The 18,272-nt window shown below is 39.1% G+C and overlaps 1 protein-coding gene across 5 annotated transcripts in view; it reads right to left on the bottom strand.

Annotated features, from left to right (window-relative positions):
• Window positions 1-18,272, bottom strand: part of YME1L1 (YME1 like 1 ATPase) — a 32,828-nt gene that overhangs the window by 12,640 nt on the left and 1,916 nt on the right. For all 5 annotated transcript variants that reach the window (XR_014494249.1, XR_014494250.1, XM_083377989.1 and 2 more), the window contains exons 2-11: window positions 16,037-16,162; window positions 15,156-15,318; window positions 12,489-12,587; window positions 9,031-9,140; window positions 7,502-7,652; window positions 6,343-6,447; window positions 5,357-5,439; window positions 4,318-4,408; window positions 733-885; window positions 283-415 (exon numbers count right to left, since the gene is read on the bottom strand). Coding sequence is in view for 3 of the 5 variants with exons in the window: in XM_083377989.1 (XP_083234115.1) it covers window positions 283-415; window positions 733-885; window positions 4,318-4,408; window positions 5,357-5,439; window positions 6,343-6,447; window positions 7,502-7,652; window positions 9,031-9,140; window positions 12,489-12,587; window positions 15,156-15,318; window positions 16,037-16,162 (1,214 nt within the window). In the remaining 2 variants the exon portion in view is untranslated. The remainder of the gene's footprint in view (window positions 1-282; window positions 416-732; window positions 886-4,317; window positions 4,409-5,356; window positions 5,440-6,342; window positions 6,448-7,501; window positions 7,653-9,030; window positions 9,141-12,488; window positions 12,588-15,155; window positions 15,319-16,036; window positions 16,163-18,272) is intronic.

Genomic DNA, 18,272 nt, shown 5'->3' with positions numbered 1-18,272 from the left:
TCACAGGCCGGATGTGTCATGCCGAAACCGCGCCCACCCCATTGCCGGCAATGGGGAAAAAGTTGTGATACGTTGCGTGACGTCACAAGTTTGACATGCCTGATCTAGATATTTAAGCACAGAAGACGGCTTATGGATTCTATGGCAAAAATAAAAAACTTTTCTTCCTAAGAAAAAAAGATTTCTCAATATTTATGGGCCATGTTTCTAACTTGGTTCAACACCCATTGCTTTTATTAGAATAAAACTAAAATTTTAGTTAGAAGAAAAACTAACACTTACCCATCCATTTCAGCAAGGAGCTGGTTTATAGTCTGCTTCGAGTAGGGATGCATTGGAGATTCTACTCGTTTGCCACCAACTGAATCCAACTCATCAATGAATATAACACTAGGTGCATTTCCTTTTGCTTCCTCTAAGAAAGTAACACATCAAATTCTTTATAATCTTTATAAAGTGCAAATGTCATGAGATTTTCTGACTATCATAATGTATTTTCTTTATTCACAAAAGCTAATCTCAGAATAATCTCCACAAATGGAGTTATGTTTTTTTCCCTTACATTTTCATTACAATGGAGACATTGCAAATAGTTTGAAAGATAATACATTTGAATTTTTGTGATGTTCATTAATTTCTAATGTAGTTAACAAAAAAAGTGTTATCCATTTACTAATAAGACTCTGATGCTATTGTCACTAAATGGGATTCAAAGGAAAACCCGAAACATACTAAATAGATTTCTGATACGGCTGGCTCCCACTCCAACAAACATCTCATCAAATTCAGACCCAGAAGCATAATAGAAGGGAACATCGGCTTCTCCTGCCACAGCCCTGGCAAGCAGAGTTTTGCCAGTACCAGGTGGACCTACCAACAGAACACCTAGAAAGATAAAAGGATGAAAAGAATATCAAGCTAAAGCACACAGACCGTATTATTGTTAATATTGGACCCAAGTTCTGTAATTTTTTAATAAGCAATTTTATTACTTAGAAACAAGTACAGGTAGAGTTTGCTTACTGACCCTTCGTTCAGCAACTGTTTGAAGTTACAACAGCACTGGAAAAGTTACTTCATGGCCCATTTATGACCCTCAGCTATGTGATTGCTATTTCACTAAGTGCACGTTGTCCTATGCCTGACCAAAGTTTTTTCCTTCCATTCCTCCTTGCAGAGATAAAAAAAGAAAGAGGTTTCATGAGAGTAAACTGTTTGTTTTCCTACACATCAAAAGCAGTGTAATCATGCGGTAGCCTGATTGCAAACAGCTTACAGTGCTCTCTTGAAATCTCTTTCTCTCCAGTCTCTGCTGGGGGAGGAGGGGACAAAAGATTTCTGTAGGCAATCTCATGTTTGCCTAACCCTTTCACCACCACCCCCAAAGATTTAAAACCAACTTAATAATTCAGAATGAAAATAAATTATTTGAATGTAATCAAAGATTATGTTAAATTGCATCTGATTTATGTTAAATTGGATCTCGTTTACAAAAATCATACAAGAGTAGACTAGACCACGGGTCGGCAACCTGTGGCTCTTTAAGCCATCTCCTGTGGCTCTCAGTCCTCCTCCGTGTCGGGCCTCGGCAGCCCGACACACGAGGGGGGCCCCTCCACCCCCCCGGCACACCCGGCTTCCCTCCCATCGACCCCACCTGGTTCCTGCATGGTCCGGAGAGTCCAGAGGCCCGCAACGCTCCCCTCGTCGCCTCCGGACGCGCCGCGGCTGCTTCCAGTGCCCGGCAGCGCGTCACCACGCGGCTCCCCGGCGTGGAAGGCTCCGAGACCCAAGCCCTCTCTTCTGGCGCTTCCGGACGCGCCGCAGCTGCAGCCCTCGCCTGGCGACGCGACTACGCGCGGCTCTCCGGCTCGGCCGGCTCCGGGGCCCGCGTCGCCTCTTCTGGTGCTCCCTGACGCGCCGCGGCTGCCGGCCTCGCCCTGCGGCGCGTCTGCGCGCGGCTCTCCGACTCGGGCGGCTCCGGGACCTGCGCCGCGGCTTCTGCTCCCTCGGAATGCGCCGCGGCTGCTGTGCTCGGTCGGCGGCAAGTGTGAGCAACGGACCCCGGCCTGCAGCCTGCCCGGTGGGGGCCTGAGCCGGCTCAACGTCTCTGCGGCCTGGGAGGACTCCGACGCCATGCCTGCGCGGGACTGTGTGGCAACGCCGATAGGGGATGGGTCCCTCCTCCCTATGGTGTCCGGGTGGCTGGGTGACAGGGGGCTTCGGGGGTGGGTGCAGCAGGGAGTGGGTGAGGGAAAAGGGCACGGTGGTGGCGACACGTTGGGGGGGCCTTACCTGCCTGAGCGACGGGCGAAAGGCCTTGTAGGGGAGGGGTGGAGAAGTTATAGGGAATGGGAGGGCGGAGGCATGTTTGGGTGGAGTTTGGGTGGGGTTTTTGGATGTGTATATAGCAGCGTTGGGTGCGGATAGCAGCCAACGCTGGCTTTGGTTCTCGTTGCGGCTATTGCTCTGAAGAATAAAGTGCTTCTAGACTGCAGCAGAAGTCTCTCGTTCCTGTGTTCGGCACCTACCCTGCTTGTTGCAGGACGAGTTTTGACACTCCGCCATGTGCAGTTCCGGGAAAAAAAGTGGGACTAAAAAAGTTCAATCAATCAATTCAAACTGCTCACAAAAAAAAACACCACACTTCCGAAGTTTGAATTGATTGAACTTCTTTGGTTTGTGGGACTGCCCACAAGCCTCTTTGCTTCTTCGGACTGCTCGTGGCGGTAGCAGAGGAAGCAAAGGAAGAGACGGGAGGACAGGAAAGGTAAGTGGCCCCTTTTTCTACCTGCTGCGCGGGTGGGGGTGGCCAGTATTGGGGTGCCCCAGGCCTGCCTCTTCCCTGCCCAGCAGGTCTCCCCTTGTCCTGCTAACCGGGGGGGCCACTGGGGGTCTCAGAAGCTTCCCCAGGCAGCTGAGAGAAGGGGGAGGCGCAGGCTGGCTGGCCCGAACGAAAAGGAGCCGAAGGCAGCAGCTCTGCAAGCCTCCACCACTCCCTTCGTTCGGGCCAGGCAGCTGAGAGAATGGGGCGGTGGAGGCAGGCAGATCCCCATACGGGGGTGAGGACGCCTCCAGGTCCCTGCACAAACGGCGACGGGGCAGGCAGTACTTGGCAAGCGGGTGTGGGCAATGCTGCCGGCAGCAGGAGGTGCGAGCTGTGAAGAAAAACTCTTTGCACTCCGATTCTTCCCAGAGAGGGACTTTCATTATTTCAGAGATGTTTTTATTTGGGAATTAAATTTCACATACATTCGGCAATGTTCACGCCAAAGAAGGACATGTGTGCGCAGTACCATAATCGAAGCCACGTGAGGAGTCGAGCTTAGCAAAAGCACCTCCGATGCCTTTTCCTCCACCCAAGAAGCAAAATAAAGGGCACCCAGGTTGCGCGCTTACGCTCAGTTGTATGTTTGGAACCCACACGCTCCATTTGTAGTTGTGGTGTCCCCAAGCGGGCTCTTTATTGCTCGGCCCACCACCCTTTCCTTCCCCCCCACTACTACCCTTCCTTCCCTGCGCTTGGTTGACCTTGGAGCCACTGCTGGGCAATGCCGTTTGTGCGCTACCGGTGGTGATCCTGACAAACCGCTCTGCCTGGCCGGAGGAAAGCGGAGGGGGCTATCCCCGGGAGGCACCATGTGGCAACAGGTGCCGGGCGGCTGCTCTGCTGTGGAGCAGTGCCTCAAAGCCATGCGTGGGTGGGAGTTGGAAGTTCGGCGGGGAACAAAGGGAGCGCTGTGGAAAAGGGAGCCGGGCGGGCTGGGCACGTGCCGAAGCAATGGCCGGAAAGATAGCAGTGAAAAAGGGGCTGAGGAAGGGGCAGCAGGTTTGCGCTGTTCCTGAGCTGACCAAGTCTGGAGGGCAATTCACGAGGCGTCTGGGAGCTGATGGGTGTTACCTGGTGGAGAGGCAGGGGCGGCAGGAGTTTGCAGGGGAGGGAGGGGAGGCAGGCGAGTGCCAGAACGCCAGGGAGATTACCACCTTGGTTGCCCCATTTGCTGGGCGGTGGAAGGGTGTGAAAGAGCAAGTGGTTGCGCGCGTGAACTCGCAGAGGATGCTAAGCCGGAGGCAACTCTTGGATTAAGCTGCAAAAAGCTGGACTGGTGGGGGGGGCAGGGCCAGTGCATGTCTCGCCTTAGGCTCCACTCTTCAATGAAGCCTGTTGTTCTGCGCATTTTGTGGCTCGCACTTTTTTCTTTTGTGAGGAAACCGGTTCCGGGTGGCTCTTTCACCATTTCAGGTTGCCGACCCCTGCACTAGACTGTAATAGTAAGGAGAGGTTCATACTTACAATAAGAAAAGATTCACACTTACCTTTAGGGAGTTTGCCTCCTAGTATGGTAAATTTCTGGGGATTTTTCAGAAATTCTACAATTTCCTGCAACTCTTGCTTAGCTTCATCTACCTGAATGCAATTGGAAAATATTATTTAAGACTATCATAGTTTTGTACTAATATGCTTCTGACATGTTAATTATATAATTGTCTTACATAAAGTTACTTTTAAAGATATTACTTTTAATGAAACTGTTAAATGGGATTTGACTTTATTATACCATTTGACACATTAAGTATGACCTTTCTGTATTATCCAAGGCAGTTTGTTTCTTGGCAAAATAAGAACAGAATAGCTTATTTTAAGAAACACAAATTCCCATTGGATACTATCAGCACAGTGTATTGATCTGTGGTCCATGAGAGCAAATTTGGTACAAATATTTACTAACATTAAAAATATTGTGAAAAACAGTTACTCATGTGCATTTGGTTAAAAAGGGAAATGGAATTAATTGCTATATAACTTTTTGGAACACATTGCTGAAACAAACACAAATCAAACCCTGTGAGTTTATATTAAGTAATGCTTAAATAATGTAAAAAGTGAAAAATAGCAACTTGCTCTCTAGCTCTAGTTAAACAGTAGATTCCACGACAAAAGAAAGTAACTAGAATACATCTGGGCAACATTATGGTATGCCAATTTGAAGCAATTCTTCGACAAACATATTCTGCCAGATGCTTAGTAGCACAGGAGAGAGAATATACAGACAAGTATTATAGTAAAACAAAAATCTGAGGTCACAACTCTGACAGCTCAACTATCAAAACATTCATCTTAACTACAGCAAAATTGGGCCATTCTTCTATTTCAGATCTGTTACTTATACCTTTTAAATAAAAGTATCAGGTTTTATTCATCCACAATATAATTCGTTCACTTCACTTTTCTTGTCCCAGTGACATTTTTATGCAAATTGACTCCTGCCCTTTTAGATTTATCAAGTAATTTATGTTTTATTTGATTGCTTCAATTCTATCACATAATTGGAAGACATCCAACATTTGAACCTACCCCTTTCACATGTTCAAAGGTGATATTTTTCATCTGAATAGGATCCACTGCTGCATCAAGCCCAGAACTTGCTCGAAAACGTACTGCAAAAGAATTTAATCAAATAATTTTTTTCAATCCCTTTATTTTTGTACAATATGTTGTTATTGCTGTTATTTTTTCTTGCATTGATGTTTTAAAGCTACTTAGATACCGAGAGATAGGTGGCCATTTAAATCACAATCTAAATAAATATGATGAAAATAAGAAATTTTCATCTGTAACAATGTCCTTTTATGATTTGGGCAGCTATATAAATTTATTTAATAAATAATAATAAAATACCATAATAATGCAGAACTATGTGATATTCATAATTATACTTTCCCTTCACTCTTACAAAGGATATCCAAATACATTCAGCTTTAATAATGCTTCAGTCTCAGTATTTACACAAACCATTAGCAGCTGTTTACTCAATTAGAAGTTTTTCCACTTGTATCAAATGTTGGAGTCATATCATCCAGTATCTCATTCTTACACTAAGAACATCTTTAAATTTTCTATAATTAAAATACTGATCAAAGGCTTCCCAAAGATTCAAGAAGACACAAAATATGTCATTAAACTTATGATTCTGATATTGTTCAATATGTAAGTACTGAAATGGTTGATACTACAATAAATAGGCACTGGAAAACAAAGGAGGTATTACTATCAAGCCTGCTAGGATTATTTATCTGATTTGAAGAATATGCAAGTTGTGCTCTATGTAAGTTATTAAAAAATACATCAAACAGATGAATATAAAAAAAGACACAGATATAAAAGTAATCTCTTTATCTTAGTCTTCATTATATTTTGGGGAACTCTTTCCTCTACTTAAATATACACTTTTAACAATCAGACACTGAATAACTTGAGTTTTAAATTTAAGTCTAGCATAGCATAATAAAATAATAAATAATAATGAATTAAAAATTTATTAGAATGAAAAGTTAACAAACCAGCATCAGAAAAAGAGCCTTTAGGTAAGAACTGGCTTTTTAACACAGTATAAATACCAAACAACACGGCTAGAAAAACAAATAATCGGGTTCGTCTTAAGGAATCTGAAAGAAAAAAAGAATATTTGTTTAGTTAATTATGATGCACATATTAACTAAATTAATCTGTGCAGTTGACAAAAACTGAAATAAGAACAACATAAAATATCACAAACAACACCTAAATTAAAATAAGAAGTCTAGACTCCTTATAGGTTTTCTGACAACACAAAAACCAAACACAAAAACCAAACATACGTATTAGATTTTCAGCATCTGAGTGAAAAGCCAGATCTTCAAGGCTTCCAGAACATTCCCAGAATCAAGACCATCTGAAACTTAGGACAGAGTCTTCCAATCAGCTGGCATTGTGACAGAGAAGTCACGCCTCCTGGGTCCTTTAAAGTGACATAGTTTCACAGCTTCCAATGCTTTTCAAAGGAAGCCTCCCTCCCATACATTACATTGTAATAATTCAACTGGATAATAGGCCATCAGTGACTACAGGAAGTATCTCTCAGTCTAGGAATAGGATAACTGGTGCACAAGATGGTATAGTGCAAAGTGCCAGCTGCCATCTGCTCTTCAAACAGGAACCATGAGTAGACTAACCCACAAATTGCACAACTCAGTCTGGGAAATGGTAACCTCTCTAGGTTAACAATGCTTTTCCCCCAACCAGACTCTCAAAGCTTCCAGGCATCGGGAAAGAAACAATGACTTGGATGGCCTGAAACAAAGATGTATCATCAATACACTATTGATACTTAGGCTTGTATCAAGAGATGGCCTCACCAGCAACTTCATAGATGTCTATTGGGAATGGGGAATGAAACTCTGCAAAATGCACAAAGCAGAGGCTTATAGTTACGTTTCTCCCCATTTGGTAACACCAGCTGGAACTGGCCTCAAAGGAAGAAGAAAACTATTACAAACAAACCAACTGATCATCTTGTGTTTGATGAACACATTGAGGGGAAATGTACTTACCTATTACTAGACAAAACAGGCATAAAGGAATTCATTTTACTGCATATTTAAAATACGTTCTCCCAATATTAAAAGGAAAGGAAATTTATAAATGATTACAAAATCTGCTTTAAAAAACAGATTAACTGACCAATTGTACGCTGTGCAAGTGCCTGTGATTTCAAAAAACCCTCTGCAAACCCAGTTTTAAAAGCATCTTGATGAGCTTCAGGTATGTTTTTTCTTTTCATCAGTTTGTCTAAACTTTCAATCTCAGATACTTTCTCTCTCAGTAAAAGACCCTAAGAACAAAACAGGAAAACATTATTTTTTTAAATTACCAAATCTCACGTTAAAACAAATTTCTCCGGAAGTATTTATAGTTATTGTTATTTCTGTCATATGCAATTTCAAGGCATTAGTTAAAACATTTGTTTTTTAAAAAGTTTACACAGCATCTAGGACAACTCGCCCTGATCAACTCAACACAGGACAACTGGGTGTAGGAACGATTCAACATGGGATAATTCAAGAGAGGGACAAGTGAATTGCAATGGGCGATATCTTGCTTTAGGACTGAATCTTCTCAAGATAGAAGTTCTTGAGGCTGGGGTAAGCTGTAATTCTCTTGAGTTATCTCGTGTTGAATTGTCCCATAGTTGTTAGACATGGTGAGTCTACCATGACGAAATGGCCATGGCAGGTCACCTGTGGTGAGATGGTCAGGAATAGTTGTCCCATTCCACTTACGTAGGTTAATTTTAGAAAAGGGGAAAAAAAAGGATTATACACTGAATATTAACAAAGTGATGTTTTTTTATAAAAGTACAGTTGTAAACCCAAGAAATATTGAACTTTTAAGTTAATGCGTCTTCCCCAAATAAACACTTTTTAACTCTTTACATGAAGAGGTCTTAAAATTACCAATCAAGGAAACTTGCTTAGCATATAAAATTAATAAACTAATAATAATCATACAACTAATCAAAGAATGGACTGGTAATGCAGCTTTCATGAACACTCTATCACCTATTCCACCTCATACCATGTCTTCGGGAATCCTTCAAAATTTTAAATGATTTTAAATAGACAAATCTTCAAAAATCTCAATAAACTCTCCCAAGAGTTGCAGAGAACTACCAATATTTTATAAGGTTTTAAAATTGTGGCAATCTTGTAATAATTTTGTCTTAAAAATACTTTTAAAATTATATATTAAGATGCAAAGATTACTAACTTTTGAATTAAAGTCCTATATTAATTATGAAGTCTTATTATTTAGTTTTGCTTTCCATAACCTGATACCCTTGACTAAGCTATTATGGTAGTAGAAGCCTAATATAGCTAGCAAACATCAATTAGGTGAAGTCTAATCCAAGTATTTCACAGGAATTATTGTGCTTATTCGCTTATTTATACATGTTCTTTAATCCTTCACTGCCTGTATTAATTATTTAAAAATATAATTAATCTTACCCTATTTGCACGCCTAACTTGATGCATATAGTCCTCAACACTTGGTAATGTTTCTATTTCCAAGGTACTTTATATCTGCTTGACATTTGACTACATTTGCTAACTTCAAATGTACTATGTGTATGGAGGACATTACATGGTAATTAGTCACTGGAGAAGGCATAGGTTCAGTTATCAACATAATGTGCACATTTTTGTAATTACCTTTACAAATGAGGGAGCTACATCTTCTGCTTCTGCTGAATGTTCTGATGTGGACTGTAGCCGTCTTGCTCTTGATTTCAGAGTCTTAAAACCTCGAGACTGAATGAGAACTTAATACAGAAAGAGAGATATTATTCTTTACAAACTTGTCAGAGAAAACAGTAAGATGTATTCAATATCTTATCTGGCATTTTGCTTAGATACTGATCCTGAATTGATATTGTAATATATAGAACTATATAATCAGAATGGCAGGGACCTAACAGAGGCAGAAGAGATTAAGAAGAGGTGGCAAAATTACACAGAAGAACTATACAAGAATGAGCTTAATGTCCCTGATAATCACAATGAGGTGGTCACTGACCTCGAGCCAGACATCCTAGAATGTGAAGTGGGCCTTAGAAAAGCTGAGCAACAACAAAGCTAGTGGAGGTGACAGTATTCCAGCTGAGCTATTCAAAATCTTAAAAGACGATGCAGTAAAAGTGCTACACTCAATTTGCCAGCAAATTTGGAAAACTCAACAATGGCCACAGGATTGGAAAAGATCAGTTTACATTCCAATTCCAAAGAAAGGCAGTGCCAAAGAATGTTCAAACTATCGCACCATTGCACTCATTTCTCATGCTAGTAAAGTTATGCTTAAATTCTACAAGCTAGACTCCAGCTGTATGTGGATCGAGAACTACCAGAAGTACAGGCAGGATTTCGAAGAGGCAGAGGAACTAGAGATCAAATTGCTAACATACGCTGGATCATGGAGAAAGCTAGAGAGTTCCAGAAAAACATCTGCTTCATTGACTATGCTAAAGCCTTTGATTGTGTGGATCATAACAAACTGTGGCAAGTCCTTAAAGAGATGCGCATACCAGACCATCTTATTTGTCTCTTGAGAAACCTATATGCGGGCCAAGAAGCAACAGTGAGAACTGGACATGGAACCATTGATTGGTTCAAAATTGGAAAGGAGTCCGGCAAGGCTGTATACTGTCGCCTTGCCTATTTAACTTATATGCAGAGCACATCACGAGAAAGGCAGGGCTAGATGAATCAAAAGTTGGAATTAAGATTGCCGGAAGAAACATCAACAACCTAAGATATGCAGATGATACCACTCTAATGGCAAAAAGTGAAGAGGAACTAAAGAGCCTCTTGTTGCGAGTGAAGAAGGAGAGTGCAAAACTTGGTTTGAAACTAAACATTAAGAAAACCAAGATCATGGCATCCGGCCCTCTCAATTCCTGGCAAATAGATGGGGAAGAAATGGAGGTAGTGACAGACTGCAAGGCGATCAAACCGGTCAGTCCTAGAGGAGATCAACCCTGACTGCTCTTTAGAAGGCCAGATCCTGAAGCTAAAACTCAAATACTTTGGCCACCTAATGAGAAGGAAGGACTCACTGGAGAAGAGCCTAATGCTGGGAAAGATTGAGGGCAATAGAAGAAAGGGACGACAGAGAATGAGGTGGCTGGGTGGAGTCACTGAAGCAGTAGGTGTGAGCTTAAATGGACTCCAGAAGATGGTAGAGGACAGGAAGGCCTGGAGGAACATTGTCCATAGGGTTGCGATGGGTCGGACACGACTTCGCAACTAACAACAACAGCAACAATCATTTTTCAGTGTGTAATCCTATGTGCAAAGTTTCAAATTTTCAATACCAGAATAGCTAGCCAAGCTCCACTGTAGCAGTGTGAATTGCCATATTTGAGAACTTGTTTTTTTTTGTAGAAATATACATATCTAGGTTAAAGGAATTTTTTTCTGAGGGATCTCATAGTTGAATGCAAGGATATGAGCAAGGAGGCAAGGAAAAGAAAACAAATGGAAACAACCTGCCAACCATCATGTAAGCATGTTAGAGATAAGATGCATAAGAAGAAGAAAGTTTTAACTTTGTGTGTGTGTGTGTGCGCGCGCGCGAGTGCGTTTTCAACTGCTGCAGGAGATGCCTGTGAAATAAGTAACCAATTCAGATCAGAACTGAGACAGTGAGCCTAGATCAGGGGTACGCAACCTCGGCTCTTTTATGACTCATGGACTTCAACTCCCAGAATTCCTGAGTCAGCCTACCCCTGGCCTAGATGATATACAGCTGACAAGATCTGCTGTGTCTTCATCAATTCCTACCCTTACAACCAGTAAGGAAGCCAAATAGCATTTGCAAAGCAGAAAAGGGCTGATAGTTTGTGATTCTAACTGAAGTAATCAAAATCTCACAAGAGAACTGCAAACTTCTTTTTAGAGTGAAATTATAAGGAATAAAAGATACTCAGTGTTGTGCCCATAGTGTTCAATGCCCAGTGTTGTGCCCATAGAGTTTATTCTGACTGCTTTGAAAAGTCTATAGAAATGTACACTACACAGAATAGATTACAACAGATTGGTAATAATTAAAACCTAATCTATTTAAACAAGTTATTTCAGAATAGCTCTCTGAAACATTTGCTTATTTTATATAGTTTATTACTGAGTAGGAATATAGTATAATATAATAATAATATATTCTTGCACTTATTTTCATACTTTATAAACATTACAATTCAAATTATATTCAGTAACTCCCAGTAAATCCAGACTTGCCTACAAACAGAGGGTATACATCCCAATTCTTGGCCTTAAATACAGTTTACACAGTAACTGAGACATCAGAAATGGTTCAAAGATACCTTAAATGAGTCTTATTGAATAATGTAGTAATTCTAAAGAAATTTTTCCTAACAAATCAGAGGTACTTTAAAATGTTAACAATACCTTCAAGGCTGAAGTGTTACCTTCTATATCATTGATAGAATGTTTACGATTATTCCAAATTATTGAATTGCATATAACACCAGCATCATCTTATTGGAATACCTGGGACTTATAATTCAGTAATTTCTACAGGGCTGTAATTCCCTGCTTAATAATATTCTATATACAGACAGTCCTCAACTTACAACCACAATTGAGCTCAAATTTTCTGTTGCTAAGGAAGTCACTTGTTAAGTCAATGTTGCTCCATTTTACGACCTTTCTTGCCACATTTGTTAAGTGAATCATGCAATTGTTCAGTGACATGGTTGGTAAGTGAATCTGGATTCCCCCATTAACTTTGCTTGTCAAAAGGTTGTAAAAGTTGATCACACTGCAACTGTCATGTCAGTTGCCAAGCCTCTGAATTTTGATCACGTGACCACGGGGATGCGGCAACATTTGTAAGTGTGAAAAAAGATAAATCATTTTTTCAGTACTGTTAAAACTTTGAACACTCACTAAACAAGCTACTGTAAGACAAGGACTGTATGTACTGTCATATACTATGACCTAGCTCTCCTTCTACCAAGTGAAGTACAGGGGATTATTCTTCTTTGAAAAAGCTTTTAGGGAACTCCTTTATACAGAGGAAGATATATTCTACTCATGCAAACTCCAAGCCATATTTCTTTTACTTTGGGAAAAAAAATATTTTTACTTCCTACCTGGCCAGTGTTGAAGATTGGAACATATACTCCGGTGAGGATTAGGATGCTGTCTGTAGAGGTAAGAGGAACGTAAAACTCTAAAGGTGTCTGCAAAACCTAGGAAAGAATAAAAAGTTATTTAGCATTTATTTAGGTCTTACAGGAATAAGATCTTGTGCATTTAAAAAAATTAAATTATACACATACATACATCCCAGATACATGAGGTTTGATATGATACTGTTCGGTAAATTAGACAATATGCTAATGCAGTCCCTTAAGTAAACCAAGCAATTTTGCAATGATGATGTACAGAATACAAAATCAAAGTTCACTTTGAATATTTCATGCTTAGTTAAAATTGTGGTATGATAGCTGGAAGAGAACAAAGAATAAGACATCTGTGCATGAAAAAGCAGATTATTACTTTCATCTCACAACTCAGGAAAGTGAACAAGGCTAAACATGATACATACTATGTATTCCTTGTTTGGAATTTGGATTAATAGATAGAAGCCTTCTTAAGGACTAACTTCTACTATAAGAAGGACCAAAGATCAGAGAAAATATGGAGAAAATTAACTATATAGATCAATGAATCTGACTTTTAAGTAACCATGCAACCACAAAAAGCAAAAAATCTTTAAACCAATTATTAATAGTAGGTGCAAATTTAGTTTTGAATATAGAATCCCAAATGCTATTTACTTATGTTAGCAACTGGTAATATAGCAAAGGTCTATGCACCATTATGAACCCATGTCATCATATAAATAACTGCTTACATGCAATCCATATAGATAACTGCCTATATACAATCCATATAGATTGTGCACTTAGCAAACCCTAAACATGAAAAATGGAGTGAATATAGATTTTAAGTATAACTGGGCTAGGCATCTCGAGTAACTTATACATGCAAATTCCAACAATAATCTTGCAAATACAAGAATTATACTGAGATAACGGCAGTACGCACGATAAAGGTTTAACAATTTCCAGTTGTAAAAACATTCCATCTTTAGTGAATAATTATGATTTTTATCTGAAGGTAAAGCTTCTATCATAACAAAGCAGTCTTCACTTCTTTGAATTATACTCCATCTTTCATTCAGTAACTGAAAGTAGTGTACTATACTTCATCCTTTCATTTTACACAAGACTCCTGTGAGGTAGATTGGGCTGAGGAAGAGTGGTTAAGAGAGAACTATAACATATAATCTCCCCAATGTCAGTCAAAACTTTACTCATATCAGACTCATTGTACATGGTAGGATGGAATAAGCAATTAAATGATAAATTATTTATTTAGACTGTTAACATTTCAATCCTATCTTTTCTCTAGGAATTCATGAAGATATATTTCATCCTAACAATCCTGTCAACTCGATTGGGATAAAAAAAGGTAATAAGGCCAAAGTAATCCAGTGTTTCAGTGTACAGGACTCTTTGACACTAGACAATATTGTAATTAGAAAGAACATCATAAGGTGAACTAGTAAGGATTGCTCTGAAGAAACATACATTTATAAACACATACACACACACACACAATCTCTCTTTTTCTCTCTCCCTCGCATGTGTGTATATTAGTGTAGCAGTTTTGAAGAAGATACACAAATACGGTCTATTTAATCTCTGGAAAAGGCATATACTATCTTAAGATCCATGTTGAAGTCAGAAAACTAATTCTATAAACAAACACAAGGGATATTTCAGACCCAAGAGAAAAGCAGGGAAAATAATTTTTATTTATTTATTTTAATCCCATTTATATCCCGCCCTTCTCCGAAGACTCAGGGCGGCTTACAATCTTAAAGCACAAATCAATGTGCTTAGCAATAGCCTTCATTCTATGTATATGCCTGCTTATTAGGGCTTTCGGGGGGCCCCAAGCGGCATTATTACAAAGTCAGCTTATTGCCCCCCAACACAATCTGGGTCCTCATTTTACCTACCTCAGAAGGATGGAAGGCTTAGTCAACCTTGAGCCTGGTGGGATGCGAACCTGCACTAATTGCAGGCAGCTGGTGTTACTTAAGGAGGCATTAGCCCACTGCTCCACCAAGGCTCTTATAATAATATTAATATAGCACTAGAAGTAAGGTGGATTAAGGGGCTAAGGTCAGACAAAATTTTGCCTGTAAGAAAGAGACTGGCCAAGCCAAGGTCAAACTGGGACTTAGTCCAGAATCTCTATGTGAGCACAATAAGGTGAAGTTGAACCCCTCCTTGAATGCTGTGGAAACTTATCTAGTTGCAAATTATCAGTCTAAGAAAATTTCTATGCATATGTTTGAACAATAAAATAGCTAATTGAACTCTTCATGTGTGGTTCTGGTTATTTGGGCCCGATACTATTTATTTAAAATGATGATTTTCTGTATTAATTCTGTATTTGCAAATTATAGTTACGGTAACTATGTTTGGTACCATGACCAATGTCATCAAGATTAATACCAGTATAATCAAACTATATAAGGTAAACAAGTAGTGTTGAATAAGTTAATCCTAGATGAAAAATGGCAAATGCCAGAAATGAAACTGGTAAGAAGTCTGCATTTTGAACTGCTTTACAATGAAATAGCAATAGAATTAAAGCACCTTACAGAAACATTACTTATGGGTGATACAATTTAGTTACTTTTTGGTCCAAATATGTTAAAATATCATCCCAAAACATACCATATTTATTTTCAAAAAAAGACTGTGCCGATACATATGACGTTTGCCAATGTGAGGGTATTTTATTTTCTTCACCAAAACCAGGAATCAGCTTGTTCACTATTTCATCAAGTTGGCTAATTTTCAAATCACTCAATCCTAAGTCTCGTAGATTAAGTAATGGCTGAAAAAATAATAATAAAGGATTCAAGTTATAATTAAAAATTGGATTACTTCAAAAATAACATTTAACTTTTAAACAACCATGATTCTTATGTACTTAAGTACCAGATTTATAAAAAGCTGTTTTTGCTTATTCTCTCTGAAACATGTTTATTTACAACAGCAGTAAATTATTAGAATATTTAAACATGGGATGTGTATAAGTTAAATAACAGCTGCTCTTTAATAGTCATGTTACTTGTTATCTCCTTCAGAATATGCTACCAAATTAATCAACACTTAATCTCAAAAATATATATTAATTTCTTTGGGAATTCATATTGAAATCCTATGGGCACATATTTAAAGCTAGGCAGTCCTATCAATGTAATAGAATTTTTTCTCAGAAGTGCATAATTCCAACCCAAGTCTCTATAACATTTTCATTTTATAAAAAAATCAAGTACACTTACTGATATTTTTCTATTACTCCTTTATCAGAAGTGAACAGCAAGCAAAAGTTATGAATTATGGAGAAAAAGCATAGATGTATATGGGGAAAACAAAAGAATGTACATAAAAACGTTTAAAGAAAAAGGTATTTGTTAGGATATATCTATATACGTGTATGCATGCATGTCTCTCTATATTTTTTCTATTTTCCCCAAATTCTCTTATATTATATAAGTATAAATTATATGAAAGATATTCATAAATAAATTACATTCAGGGATTCTTACTTCAGGGTTCAACACATCATGTTCAGGTGGTGCTTCTTTCTGTACAGACTGGGTGGATGTTGGGATGAAAGACTGTGTTTTGGGTGAATGAAATGCATTTATGAGGTGGCTCAAAGAAACTGTAACCTGGTAAAAATACAAGGTATATTAAGTCACATATTATATAATTTGGTTTTTCTTAAATAACTGTAACCCTAAGCTTCCAGGAATAATGTAGTCTATTTTTGCATTAACAAGGTAAACAGCTATTGCTGTATATTTCAAAACACATTTTAATCATTATCACAGAAATTTTTAGTAACAGAAAGATTGAAATTATAAAAAACTAGTTTAATCAATTCACTACTGCAGGATATATTGTATAAAAAATTCCTCTCATTTAGCAAAATAATTATTTTCTCTGAACTGTTAATAATTTGATTTTGTGAAATACATTATTTTTGTAAATGCTCCCAATTAAATTAGAAAACTGAAATTGGGAACATGTATAGCATTAGTAGATGCTATACAGAAAATAATAATGTACTTATTTATCATGTTTGCAAAACTATCTGAAAACAAACATCATGTATTGTTGGTATCTTATCCAATATGACAACATAACTGATATAGATAACACCTACTGACATCAAATATTTCCAAATTAATATCTTCCCGATTGTTTTTAGGTTTGTGAAAAGTTTTTATTATGATAAGATTTTTGAAACAAAAATTTACTGAAAATGTTTACAATCTACGTATGAGCTTTGAAAATGACATTTAGGTCAAAATGATCCATCATGCAGATTATGTGCTGTCCAGTTTGTATTTCACCTATAGTAACTACCAATCTATTAATGCACAATGTTACTCTTAGAAGATAAATAGTTGAATAATGTAAACACAAATGAAGAATATTGTTTCTATTGGATATTGTTACATAATATCCAGCCAGGGTTCAAACCCATTTTTGGGATAGAAACAGATTAGCTGCACTTGATCTCAGGCAAGATTGGGATGGTCCCAGTGTATCCATCCTTGACTTCTCAGGTCTTAAGTACCAGTTACCCTGGTATCCTTCTGGGCCAGCTATATAGTTTGGAGCTGGACAGTGCAGTCTTGTGCTGATTTGGCTCCTTTCTCCAAGGCCAGTCTCAGTTGGTATAGATAGGGAATGAGAAGTCCAGTCCATGGCTGTTCCTTTGTGGTGTGCCACAGGTTTGTTTTGTCTCTCCTTTTTAATATCTATGAAGCCACTGAGTGAGATTATCTGCCTACCATGGAGTACCACCAGTATGCTGATGATATTCAACTTTACCTCTCCATCCCTAGTGGCCCATGTGTTGCTCTCACTGCCCTCTTGCTGAGGCTGTGAGGCCTGGGTGAGGAGACAACAGACTTTGTCTGAAGCCTGGTAAGATGGAGAGGCTTTTGGTGTGTGGAGCTTCAGGATCGGGAATTTTAACACCTTTACTTTGGGACGGAAGTGGGACTGCTCCAGATAGACCCAACATGGAACTTGGGATTCTCCTGGAATAGCTACTGACAGGTGGCCCAGACAGCTTTGCCTAACTATGTATAGTTCACCAATTGTACCCTTTCCTGGATCAGAAGTCCCTGCATTCAGTCACTCAAACTCTGGTCATCTCATGGCTGAACTATTTCAACATACTGTACATGGGGCTACTCTTAAGTATTTGGAAGCTACAGCTGGTGCAGAAAGCATTTGTGTGAAAACTTTTTGGGGTCTGTAGGGTGGGCCATGTTATACTGATGTTCTGCAAGCTGGACTGGTTGCCAATTTGCTTCTGGATTCAATTCAAGGTGTTGATTAAAACTTTAAAGGCCATCATTGCACAGGACCAAGTTATCTGAGGAACCATCTCACCCTGATGGGATTGCCAATTCCACCTCTGCTGGCAGAAGAGGCATGCCATGGATTCCATCAATCAAGGAATTCCAGCTGGCAGTTCCAGGAAAAGAACCTTTTCTGCCATAGATCCTGTGGTTTACCACCAATATGAGATTTGCACTCAACTCTTTGGCCTTCTGAAAGAGCCTGAAGACCTGCTCTGTCACCTGACCTGGGGCCTAATGGGGGCATGTTATTCTGGAGGTGGTTAATAGATAAAATGCCATCTCCTCTCTCCATGCATCTTGCTGCCTTCTTTCCCATCTTGCTCATTTTAAACCAATTTAAGTTTTATTACTTGTTTTAAAATTTTTATCTTGTTCTTAATTGTAAAATGACATGGGC

The sequence above is a fragment of the Vipera ursinii genome (genome assembly GCF_947247035.1).
Source record: "Vipera ursinii genome assembly, chromosome: Z".
Lineage (NCBI taxonomy): Eukaryota > Metazoa > Chordata > Lepidosauria > Squamata > Viperidae > Vipera > Vipera ursinii.
Note: the sequence above shows the minus strand (reverse complement) of the source record. Positions and strands in the feature narration are given on the sequence as shown.